Source organism: Maniola jurtina, chromosome 11 (genome assembly GCF_905333055.1).
Source record: "Maniola jurtina chromosome 11, ilManJurt1.1, whole genome shotgun sequence".
In the NCBI taxonomy this organism is placed as follows: Eukaryota; Metazoa; Arthropoda; class Insecta; order Lepidoptera; family Nymphalidae; genus Maniola; species Maniola jurtina.
The window spans coordinates 9,275,654-9,288,321 of record NC_060039.1 but is presented as its reverse complement, the minus strand read 5'-3'; the positions used below and the strand labels follow the sequence as shown (position 1 = coordinate 9,288,321).

General features: G+C 38.2%; 2 protein-coding genes across 2 annotated transcripts; both read left to right on the top strand.

Annotated features, from left to right (window-relative positions):
* The first annotated feature begins 2,479 nt into the window (after positions 1-2,479).
* On the top strand, positions 2,480-3,259 carry LOC123869822 (histidine-rich glycoprotein-like). The gene has a single exon (XM_045912880.1). It carries the CDS (start codon positions 2,480-2,482, stop codon positions 3,218-3,220), a length of 741 nt encoding a protein of 246 aa, XP_045768836.1. The 3' UTR covers positions 3,221-3,259.
* Positions 3,260-7,783: 4,524 nt separating this feature from the next.
* On the top strand, positions 7,784-8,575 carry LOC123869730 (histidine-rich glycoprotein-like). Its single transcript, XM_045912729.1, has one exon. The coding sequence runs from the start codon at positions 7,784-7,786 to the stop codon at positions 8,573-8,575; it is 792 nt and encodes a 263-aa protein (XP_045768685.1).
* Positions 8,576-12,668: the final 4,093 nt, after the last annotated feature.

Sequence of the window (12,668 nt, the reverse complement as noted above, 5' to 3'; positions counted from 1 at the left end):
TTTTTTCCTTTTTTTTTCTTTGGGTCTTAATAAATATGAAAAATTGTGGAATTCAAACTTGTAGAGCATAGTCAGACCTACAATTTCCTTCTTGGATTTTTTTATGTTGGACAAAAATTACGATCACCAGCGCGCCGCAAAGTCGGTGAATCCACGCTCAGCGTCGAGCGCGCTCAAGTTAGTATATCGTATCGTGTTGAGTTTTTGCTGTGCGTAGTGTAAATCGAGGGTTCCGATATTCTGGGCAAAAATTTCGATATCTAGTTGGCTGTAAACTCGTTATAACGGAGTGCCCGCATAGAGCGTCCGTTGGAGTTGGAGGGGTCAGGTATAAAGGGACCCTTTTGTTAGGGTCTACGTGTTGAAACGTGTTCTTCTTTTCGTAGCATCTCGGTCAGTTGCCTCGAGCCTTTCGAAGTGAGCACATGTGTTTCAACAATTTTGTGACCATGGGAGACTGTTTTATTTGTAAAAAAGCGTTAATCGACGACATTTATGTTGCTAAAAATAGAGCTGTTCGAACTCTCTTGACATTATTTGTTTAATAAATTACTATAGTGTGATCCTTAATTTGTTGCTCTATGTACTTATTTTTATCCCATCAATTTCCTGAACAATTTCCCATTCGATTCGACATCCAGACACAACCGAGCGAGCAGCTCGCTCGACGCTGAGTGTGGATTCACCGACTTTGCGGCGCGCTGGAGATCGTAATTTTTGTCCAACATAAAAAAATCTAAGAAGGAAATTGTAGGTCTGACTATGCTCTACAAGTTTGAATTCCACAATTTTTCATATTTATTAAGACCCAAAGAAAAAAAAAGGAAAAAACAAAAATTTTGTGTCCTAAATTTTTGACTTTATCGATCGATATCTCGATAACGATGCATGATACGCTAAAAATGATTCAGGCGTTATTGTAGAGCACAAAGAAAGCTACAAAAAGTGTCTTACAAAAATTTTCGAATCTCATCGGATAGCCGAGTTATTGCCGAAAAACAAATTTTAAGCGTTTTCCAAGATGGCGGCGAAAGCTCCTAGGAAAGCTTGGTCGACAATCTCAAGTTAAGCTTTTCTAGGTATCCCCTACAACATATTAAAAAATTAGAAGCGCAAATTCATTTTCTTTTTTGAATGTACGTAATAACTGGACTACAATTTAAATTCCCAGTACGCCTTTTAGAGTACTTATATGTCCATTTCAGTGTTGCCATCCCATTGCGCCGTGCTTCAATTTTGTTGCCGAAATGCTCAAACCGTTTTAAAATAGACGATAGTTCGCGACGCACCATTCGCGTAGACCAATTCGCTATTCGATGTAATAAAGTATTTTCCATTTTCTAATGTCGAAATCTTTTCTGCTTGTCGCTGCTGCCAAATGCCACTTTAATTGGTAATATTAATTTTAAAGTGTGTAACACTTGTGTACTGTGTGAAATGTTTAGCGTATGTTCCTTTAGTTAAAATAATTTTGTCAACTAAAAGTTGGTATTGTGATTTATTATTATATAAAAATATATGGATGAATTAAATATATTTAATTTGAATTTAATAGGGTTTTAGAATAATTAACAGAATATTGATTGTATGTAGGTAGTCTGTAGTCCATTATTTTTGTTGAGGATTGTATGAATAAAGTAAGGAAACTATACAACATATTGTTTAATTTTTTACCCTTGTATGTATGCAATTAAATTAGACCTTGCCAAATATAATAAGTATTAACGATGTTAAAATTGTTCCCCTTTTCCCGAAATCATAAGGATAAAGGAATATTATTTTTTCTACTCATTTTATATACATATAATAATAGGAATTTTAGGAACCACTGAATCGATTTTGATAAAGTTTTGTATTTAGGATAACTACCTACAACAAGAGAACGCGATTATTTCCAGTTTTTTGAGAAAGATTTTTCTAAGTCAGATTTTAAGTACCTACTACTCATTGATGCGAAGTAAAATTATTATTAATTGCTTGGTACTTATATTTTTTTATTAAGTAGTACCTATATTTCGTATATTCATATCTGGATATAGACATTAACAACATAATAGGTTATAATAATCTTGGACTCGGAATCGGCTTTCATGGTAGGTACCAAAATGATTATGTAGACCAACTTGTAACACAGCTTGTACCACGAAGCGATAAGCAGACGAAGAAATAAATTGTGCCGCTGTATTGATGTCGGTGCATATTAAGTATTTTCTTTTATTTTTAACTTAAGTGAAAGTAATTAAGAATAATATAAAAGTTTCCTGGCAATAAAACATCCACGCCGGATATCGATAGTTTTCACAATGCTACCAAGTTTCTTCAAGAGAGCAGTTTCAGCAATGCAATGCGACAACCGCAACCTTGGTGTTTGAAATTACACAAGTTTTAACTAAAGGTAGTATTTAGTATAAAAAGTTAACGGTCATCGACAGTTTATCAGTCACTGGTTTCGATTGTACGAATACAGTGACAGGTAAGCATGAGGAGTATATTCCTGTGTTGCGCCGTGTTGGCGGCGCTGGCGTACGTCAGTTGCCGCGAGGTGACGAGAGAAAAGAGGGACGCCGATTTAGATACAGCTGCGTCCGACAAAGGTGGCAAGTGGGACAAAGGAGGCGGCCACGAGCACCACGAGGATCACCATCACGACCACGGGGAGAAAGGACATAAAGGATACAAGGGCCATCATCACCACGAGCACGGCAAAAAGGGTCACCGCCATCATGAGGGTCACAAGGGTCATCACGACGAGCACGGCGGTCACAAGAAGCATCACCACCACGACGATGGGCATCATCACGAGCATCACCACGGGGAAAAGGGGCACAAAGGACACGGTCACCACGAAGAAGGGCACTACCACAAGGGCCACTCCACGAAGGGGCATCATGGAGTGCACAAACACGACGAATTTAAGAAGGAAAAGCATTTCCACGACCATCATCACGACGGCGGACACCACGAGCACCACGGAGGGCATCACGAGGAGCACGGCCACAAGAAGGGCGGCGGCCACCACAAGGGACACAAGCACGGCGGGCACCACCACCACGAGCACGGCAAGAAAGGCCACCACGAAAAGGGAGGTCACCATCACGACCACAAAGACCACCACGACGAGGGCGGTCATCACGAGCATCATCATCATCACGATGATCATGGCAAGAAGGGCGGCCACGAGGACCACAAGCACTGGGGCTACAAGAAGGGACACAAATAAGCTCTTCTTCGGAACAATGACTGAATCTTGTAAAATAACTTTTATGCCATTAACTAGGATTTCTTTAATTTAAGTTTTGTTAAGTTTTTCATATTGACTGTGATGTTTGTTAATAAAAAATTGAACTTCAATTTATTGTTTACAATAACTTTAGCTTTCATTGTCACTCGTACAATGTGCTGTAACGAACTCGGGTTATTTAGTCTAAACCAAAACAATTTCACAGTACGTTTGCTTTCGACAACAAAGTTACATAAAACTGTTGGCCGTGGTTCACTGGCAGCATTTCCCGACGAGATCACGAGCTCAAAAATATTGGGAAAGTAGATCGGCGCCCTAGATTGCCCTATCTAGCGTTGTCGACAGCAAATTAAACCTTGTAGGCAATCAACCGTTTTGTAAAGAAATTACTTGCATTAGAATTGAAATAGATAATATCATTTCTCAATGAGTCGCTACTCTGCAGTTCGATAAGTCAGCGGCTGGGGGAAGTCGAGATAAATCCCGCCCAGTCCTTACGGTCAGGACGCTAATGTGCGATAGCTATCGTAGCTAAACGATAAATGGGTTAACCTGGACCATAAATTGAGTTCAATTTACTATTTTATATTTGGAATATACCTACCTATGCTTTACGGCGAAGGAAAACATTGTGAGGAAACCTGCAGGCCTGAGAGTTTTTCATGGTGGGTTGTCTGGCCGCATTTGGCCAGCGTGGTAGACTATCTCATTCTGAGAGGAGACTCGTCCTTAGAATTGACTCGTGCTTGGAATTGATGCGATAGTTTGATGATAAGATGTTGATGATATTGATTTGGAATATAGGTAACTGGGGTCGTTTCTTTAAAAACACACAAAGAGCAAAATAATTACATTCCTAGGTAGGTATATATGATCACGCTCTGGCAGGATTTTCTACGGAAAGTGTATCCACGGATAGAGTTGCTTGAGTAATGAAGGCCGCACTCAATTTTAGCATCTCCCATTAGCTTCAATTTCAGTAAATAATAATTCAAGTTTCTAGGAGAAATGCTTCGAAATATTTTATTTTAAATTATGACATCATAAAGATTTTTAGGATCACAATACTTGGTGACCTAAAGAATATATAGGTAGGTACCTAACAGAAGCCAAATCGGAGTCCTCCTTTTGCGGCCTCATCTAAAAGTGCTATTAGTTGATTTGATCAATGAAAAGCTACCGCCGTTTACCTACAGGGCCCTAATGACCCTAATTAAATACCTACTGGAAACGTGCTGGGACTTAAATTACCAGGATTAGTTATCAAACGACGAGTATAAGTAAATACTTATGTAATTACTTTAAATACAAAAAGAAAAGTGTTGATTCACTCACTGACTAACTCATCAACGCCCAGCCCAACTCTTGACTATTTACTTAGAAGGCTGAAATGGACCGAGTTTAACTTTATAATATAGGTAGACAAAGAATAAGACCGCATTTTTCGAAATTACTACGGGACCGATGTCGCGAGCGGCCGCTGGTTTATTAACTACTAGCTGATGCCCGCGACTTCGTTCGCGTGGATACAGGTTTTTTACAATAAAAATTCCGTGGGAACTCTTTGATTTTTGGGGATAAAAGTAGCCTATGGTAGGTAGTTATATCTAATCCAGGGTATAATCTATCTCCATTTTAAACGGCCAAATCCGTTCAGTAGTTTTTGCGTGAAGGAGTAACAAACATACACACACATACATACACACAAACTTTCGCCTTTATAATATTAGAGTGAATTAGTATGATAGAAACAACGCGAGGATGGTGATTGCAAGCAGAGGAGGAATCGATAGAACAACTTTTTTTACTTTTGTTTAAAGTTATTCTCTGACCTAGTTCCAGAGACTTTTTTAATTATTAGATAATTTTTATTTTACTTGTTGAAATTCTAATTACTGGCAAAAAAACTAAATAAGTAGGTAGATAACATAGGTATGATATACACAACTAGAATGTGGAACAAAATGGATTTAAACAAGTAAGTGGGAAGGTGTTTTGGTGAATTTAATACAATGCAATGGTATGAATACTTTGCCTGGAGTTGGTAGGTACTTGGTTAGTACCACGCAGTTACAAACAAGTGTTGTTTTACTGTGTATTCCCTCCCCTCAACTTCGTCAAACTTTCTTGTTTAATGGTTCTCTACCTCATAGTGTCTGTAGCGAATATTTATTACACTTATTTTTAAATCTATACCTACTAATAAATGAAATTGAAGTGTCTGTCTGTAATTTCGAGCATATGGTTATTTGAACTGTACCTACCTATTCGGAAAAGTTAGAAGTGCGTGCCCGGGATCGAACCCCTGATATCCCGAATAGGAGTCAGACCACATCTTAGCCACTAGGCTGTTACCGTTTTTTGTGATGTGTTTGTTTCTTTTTTTGTTTTTGTGATGTAACCGCAAATTTTTTTCTTTCCTTGTGCTATAAGACCTACCTACCTGCCAAATTTCATGGTTCTAGGTCAACGGAAAGTGACCTATAGATTTTCTTGACAGACACGACACACGGACAGACAGAAGACAAAGTTATCCTATAAGGATTCCATTTTTCCTTTACAGGAACCCTAAAAAGTGAGAAATGATTAGTTAATTAATTAATTGATTAATTGTGCTGTGAGTAGATGTCAAAAAAAGTTAAATTGGTCAATCAAAAAAGAAATACTGAATATATATGGAATATGCAAGTTTTTACAAGTAACAGTCGCTGAGCCTCTTAAAATACTATCTGCGTACATCGATCGATAGGTGAAGTCAAGCCAACGTTTTAGTTCTTCACTATCGAAAGCAGATATCATGGACCGCCGATTACGAATTGTGAACCCCCATTTTTTTAGTGACGCCAACATAGACCTCCGTCGAGTCTCCCGTGGTGTGGGTCCACCTGGACCACTTTGGAAACCAATGGTTTAGACTCTAAACTTTAGACGAAGCTAATGACGATGTGCCTCAGTTATCAAATGTAGTGAGTAGTGAGGGAGCCAATAAGTCGATGAATACGGATGAATACATGTATATAGTTATTACTGCTTTATACATTCTCGTAGGTAGGTACTAAGTCCTTAGAACGTTGATGGGTAAAAAATGTATTTTTTTTTGGTAACGACCTTCAGCTGATATTGGTTGGATCGGATCTGCTTCTTAGTAGAGGCTAAAACTTGTTGCCTAATTGTTTTGGTATTTAATATTTTCTAGAAAATAACTAATTGAAAGATCAAAGAAGAAACCTTGAACTTTTTTACCTAGAACCTAATTTATAAAACCATTTCAATTTAAAACCACCTTAAATAAAGACGATATAAGGTTCCAATCAAAATAGATCAAAGGAAAAGCACTGAAACCCGTACTTATGACCGTGCCGTGTAGTCCAAATTCTTACCTATTACTTGTGCATAAGCCTCAAGTTTTACGCTAAGAGGGGAAAACTGACCATGTTGATTAATACAGCATTAGAACCTACAATATAACTACTCGTATGTTGTAGTTGAAGTACCTACTCATGTTTAACATTGGGCGCTCATATTATGTTGATTTTATTTATTTTATTAGGTATCTTATCGCTATATTATTTAAATAAAATCTAAAGTTTAAGCTGAAACTGATCTCATCCAAGAAACGGTTTAAATTACAAAATTAATTAATTGATGATAAAATACGATATATTATCTATACTAATAAATAAAATTGGAGTGTCTGTCTGTAATTTCGAAATAACAACCGCATATTAAGGTCATATGGTTATTTTAACGATACTATAACCGAATCACACGTTTTTAAAATTTTTGTCTGTCTGTCTGTCTGTCTGTCTGTCTGTTTGAAAAGGCTAATCTTGGGAACGGCTGAACCGATTTTGACGGGATTTTCACAGACAAGTAGAGAATTGACCAGGGAGTAAAATAGGCTACTTTTTAACCGACTTTCAAAAAGGGAGTTGTATTTTTCTACCTATGTACACCGAAATCTCCGAGATTTCTGAACCGATTTGCGTCATTTCTTTTTTAATCGATAGAGGAACTTTGCGACATTGTTTCATAAAAAATTTGGAGTCCAACTCCTCAATCCTGATGCTGCAGGGGATCTGACCAATCCACGCGGGCGAAGCTGCGGGCATCAGCTAGTCAACAATAATTTCATTTAGTAATCTCAGGTAACTTAACTAAAAAAGAATGAGCGTGAAAATTAAATTTTGCGAGCTGCCGTGAAAGACGTGAAAGATGAGTGCACGAAATAACGAGATTAGCGCGAAAATTATCACCAATAAAGCGTTCACAGTCAGCGTAACAAGATTATAGAGGATTTAAAATCGTTTTCCAACAAATTACTTAATAGCAGTTGCGTATTATATATTTAACGTAGCTATAATACTTGTTACAGTCTAGAAACAGTTTGGTGTTCTTGCAACAAACCTCCGAGATTGTCTCGCGACGCGTCACTTGACAAGGCTTACACAACTCCTTATATAAAACTGCTGCGCCATCAATAATGTCGCCAATTTTAAACAATAAGTGCACAGCATAAGGCCTTCGTAATAACGAAGAAGCATGAGGCTAGTGGTAGTATTAGTTTTAATTACATTCATTGTCGTAGCACAAGCACGACGGCTTCCCGAAAAAAATGAAAAACCGGTAGATAAACCAATAGAGAAAGAAAAGGAACAATTAGTCGACCAGCAAGATGCCGCTTCAGAACATAAGAAAGAACCGAGCCAGAATAGCGAACATAAAAGGGGCGGAGGTAAAGAGCATCACGCGGACCACTTAGATGAACACGAGGAAAAGGGTTACAAGGCATACGAAGGCCATCATCACGAAGAAGAAGGAAAAAAAGGCCACCACGACAGGGAGCAACACAAAGGCGAATATGACGACCACGGCAGCCACAAAAAGGAACATCATCACGGACACGGTCATTATCATGAACATCATAGGGGTGATAAAGGTGAGAAAGGCCACAAGTACGAAGAGAAGGGACATTATAATAAAGGACATTCGACAAAAGGACACCACGAAGTCCATAAACTAGATGAATTTAAGAAAGACAAAACTTTCTTTCATCAAGACGGAGACTCTGCTCATGAAGAGCACCACGGTGGTTTTCATGAAGAACATGGCCATAAAAAAGGAGGTCACTTCAAGAAAGGGCACCTCGACGGTAGGCATCATGAACACGAACATGGAGAAAAGGGTCATCACGAGAAAGGAGGACACCATCACGCGCATAAAGGCCATAAACATTCCGGAGGTCATGATGAGCATCATCACCGTCACCACGATCACGCCCAGAAAGCAGGAATCGAACATCACAAGAAACATGTATATAAAGAAGGTCATTGAGGTTTTATACAAATATTTGTTTGACTTTAATCTATCGAATTCGACATGGCTAATATTACCTGCTGAAACGCTGCTGAAAGTCTGGTCTGTTACTTATTTATTGTTAATAGTTAGTACGCCCAAAACGCACTCGTTATCTCATGTAATATAATATAGGTGTATTATGTAATTTAATATTATAGATTTAAAAGCAATTTTGTAGTTAAGTAGGTATTTAAATTTTTATACAATAAAACGTTATTTATTTATTACTTATCCAAATTAATTATATTTTTTGTTTTACTTGCTTGAATAATTTCCCATATATACTTTGTATAGTTTGCTTAACTTAATACTAGTACGTAAACAAACATGATAAGATTTTCAGCATGGAATTCTTAAGAGAAGTTTCCCTAGAGTGCTCCCTAGCTCTATCCTTACAAAATACGTAGTTTATTCATTGAATGAAATTTTGAAGACATGTTCTAGAATCTAATATTTGTGTCCTATCAGATTACTATCTTGTTGTAAAAAATGCATTTTCACAACAGCGCCAAATTTAGCTACCAGAATATTAGTTATCAGGGTGTCAAGTTGCATTAAAATCCGTACCTACAGTAGTTTCAGACACATGGACAGACATAGATTTTTTCCCAAAACGAATCTGCTAACTCACCACCACAAAATCTATACAATTTACCTATAAATAGCGTTACAAAATGGTACAGTACTAGTTACTTTATGCATTTTATTACTCCAGTATTGAACGGAGAGAGTCTTACTGGTGGAGTTTTAGTTTTAGTGTAAGCTGCGAGTGAAAGTGATGTGCACTCTATTAATGGGCAAGTTTACAAGATTGCACTAAGTTAGTAAGTGTATTGACTCCATGCTTCAAGACTAAAGTCTTAACCAGTGCTCGTCTTCACGTACCCATCGGTATGATTCTGAAAGTCACTCAGCGAGCTATAGACAGTTACGTTAGGAGTTTTCCTGAGGGATAAAAGTCGAAATAAGGAGATCCACAGAAGAACGTCACTGTTCAAACCATTGTTCCCTAAGTTCCAAACTGTTCTTTAAGAAACTGAAGTTGCAGGCAATGCTTGTCATAGGGGCGTTGGACATTGGGGGCATGACTGTTGGAGCCGAAACGTTCTAGAGGAGACCGCGTATAAGCAAGCGTAGTTTGGGGCTCCCTCCAGCACGATGAACTGACGATAAAGAGGGTGGCCGGATGACGAAGGCGGTGTGGTGTAGCTGGTGGTGCTCATAAGGGAAGGCCTAAGTTCAACAGTGGACTCCACTGGCTGATGATGATGATAATTTATTTTGACACATTAAGTAACTCGATTAATGTATTCAATGTTTAGAATTTCAGAGCACATTAAGAAACTTACTACAACAGACTCCATTATAGAACTTAGAATATTCTAGTGAAATTATTTTATAGAATTCGCAATTAAGTAAGAGCTTTGTGTAATAATATTATGCTCTACTTGCAAAATGTTCGACCTTTTTAGGGTTCCGTAGTAAAACAAGCAACTGTTATAGTTTCGTCCAGTCTGTCTGTTCATCGTCTGTATGTTACAGCCATTTTAAAATTAAACCTTGACAGCTGTAAAGTTGTAATCTAACACAGTTAAAGAAACTTGGCTTCCAATTGTGTAAGAAAAACGTATTCATTCATTCATTAAGGGGCATGAGACCGGCTTGCCCGCGAAATTCAAATTTAATTTGGTTTTTCGCAATTTGTAAACTAATACGACAACGTAGGCTTATGGCATTCTGATTCCGACAGTGGCAGTATCATCCTCACAGGTTTATATTAAAATCTTTACTTGAAAAATTAATTAAAGTATCGACTAATTTGTGAGAATACTTCGATACTTTAATTAATTTCTTAAACTAGACCTTTTCAAGTTTTCTTTCTGTTCATTTGTCCGTAGGTACTCTTAAATACAGAGACTACTTATTTCTGACCTTCAGAAAAAATAGGCATACCTAGTCAACGCTCTCAACGGCCATTTTGATGATCATTCCCATTTCGGTCCCAGGTATGATCGGATGTTCTGATAAAACTTTTAACACTAATTAACGAGCGACAGAGGGCTTAGCGACGACGGGTGACACATCTCGTGATAGATTTATGGCTCATTTGACGTCACATTAAATTCTTCATCTCCTTCACACACTGAAGCTAGTGATACTTTAAGCCATTACATTGTCACTAATTACCCTAGTATGAGAGTGTTTATTCACTCGACTCCGCATATCTATGTACCTACCTAATTCTTTTACTGTTCTGTACTTAAAACTAAAAAAACTGAACCTTTTGAAATCACCTCGGGCTCTGTCTAGATTTGTGGGGCACTCACAGCCGTTTTATAAAAAAAACCGAGTGAAAAACCGAAAAAAAAGTGAGAACCGCGCACTGAGAGTTCCGTACTCGGGTATTCCAATGATGTTGGGCCACTATTTGTATACGAGGTGTGTTCAAAAAGTACCCGGAATTTTTAAATTTCGCGGGTCTGGAGAGTCCGATTGTCAACATTTTTTTTATATTGTGTTGGTATACATGCCCCGAAAGTATGATAAAATTTTCAGCTACATTCACTGTTAACTTTGTCTGTGGTAGTCGCTAAGGTTCGACGTGTTTTTATGACCTCGGCGATTTTTGCTTGTTTAAACAATGGAAGAGTCGAAGAATTTGTATTAAATTTTGCGTAAAAAAGGAAATAAAGTGTAACAAAGTGTGTGAACTGTTACAAAAAGCCTAAGGTGAGTCTGCTATGAAAAAAACAAGTGTTTACGAGTGGTATAAGCGTTTCCAAGATGGCCGCGAAGACGTTGAAGATGACGAACGCTCCGGTCGACCCAGCACGTCAATAAAATCGATGAAAATGTGAAAAAAGTGGAAAAAATGGTTATGAATGATCGCCTAATCACAATTAGAGAAGTTGCTGATGAAGTTGGCATATCAATTGGCTCAAGTCATAACATTTTTTTAATGTTTTGGGCATGAAACGAGTGGCAGCAAAATTCATTCCAAAACTCACTGATCGTTCTCACTCGTCCTTGCATGTTCGTAATTTTTTGGCCAAAAAACAACCTCCATATTCACCAGATATGGCTCCGTGTGACTTTTTCCTGTTGCTAAAGTTGAAGAGACCCATGAAAGGACGGCATTTTTCCTCGATTGAAGAAATAAAGGTCGAATCGCTGAGAGTGCTCAAGGACATACCAAAAAGTGAATACCAAGAGTGCTTCGAAGATTGGAAAAAACGCTGGCATAAGTGTATTATATCTGGGGGGGACTACTTTGCAGGGGACCACATTGATGTAGACGAATAAATAAATATTTTTTTGAAAAAACGAAAATTCCGGGTACTTTTTGAACAGACAGTGTACATCAGTGGAATTGTATACAAATATTCCAAATTTCCAATTTTGAAATAATCGACTATGACAGACGGACGGACGGACGGAGAAAGTCCATTCCAGGTTCCATTTTTTCATTTTGGTACGGAACTCTATTAAAAACCGGCCAAGTGCGAGTCAGACTTGCGCACTGAGGGTTCCGTACTCGGGTATTTTTTCCAACATTTTGCACGATAAATCAAAAACTATTATACATATAAATTCGCGGTATTCAGATTTATTCCTGTACTTGTGCCTACCTACCTGCCAAATTTCATGATTCTAGGTCAACGGGAAGTACCCTAACGGTTTTCTTGACGGACGCGACGGACGGACGGACAGACAGACAGACAGACAGAGAACAAAGTGATCCTATAAGGGTTCCGTTTTTTACTAAATAAAATATTTAAAACCATGGGAACATAAAAAAAAATAGTGGGAGGGACGCAGCCGCTGGCGGAACATGGCGTTAGATCGACTACAATCGATGAAGTTTCGTATATCGACTGATCTTCTTACTCTTCGATCCGACAGCATTATCGCCGTCGATCGGGTGAGCTTGCTAGCATGTGAATTGTGAACCACTTCCGATGAGGAACCTAATTGCTGAAATTGTGGAATGCCCCAATAGCAAGCTTTAGCTAGCGAGTGAGGGATTTAATGCGACGTGGATGTCGGAGCTATAAATCTACCGAGATTG

What these genes read in the sequence shown, in the direction of transcription:
- LOC123869822 (XM_045912880.1), top strand. Translation starts at nt 2,480, where the DNA reads ATGAGGAGTATATTCCTGTGTTGCGCCGTGTTGGCGGCGCTGGCGTAC.
- LOC123869730 (XM_045912729.1), top strand. Translation starts at nt 7,784, where the DNA reads ATGAGGCTAGTGGTAGTATTAGTTTTAATTACATTCATTGTCGTAGCA.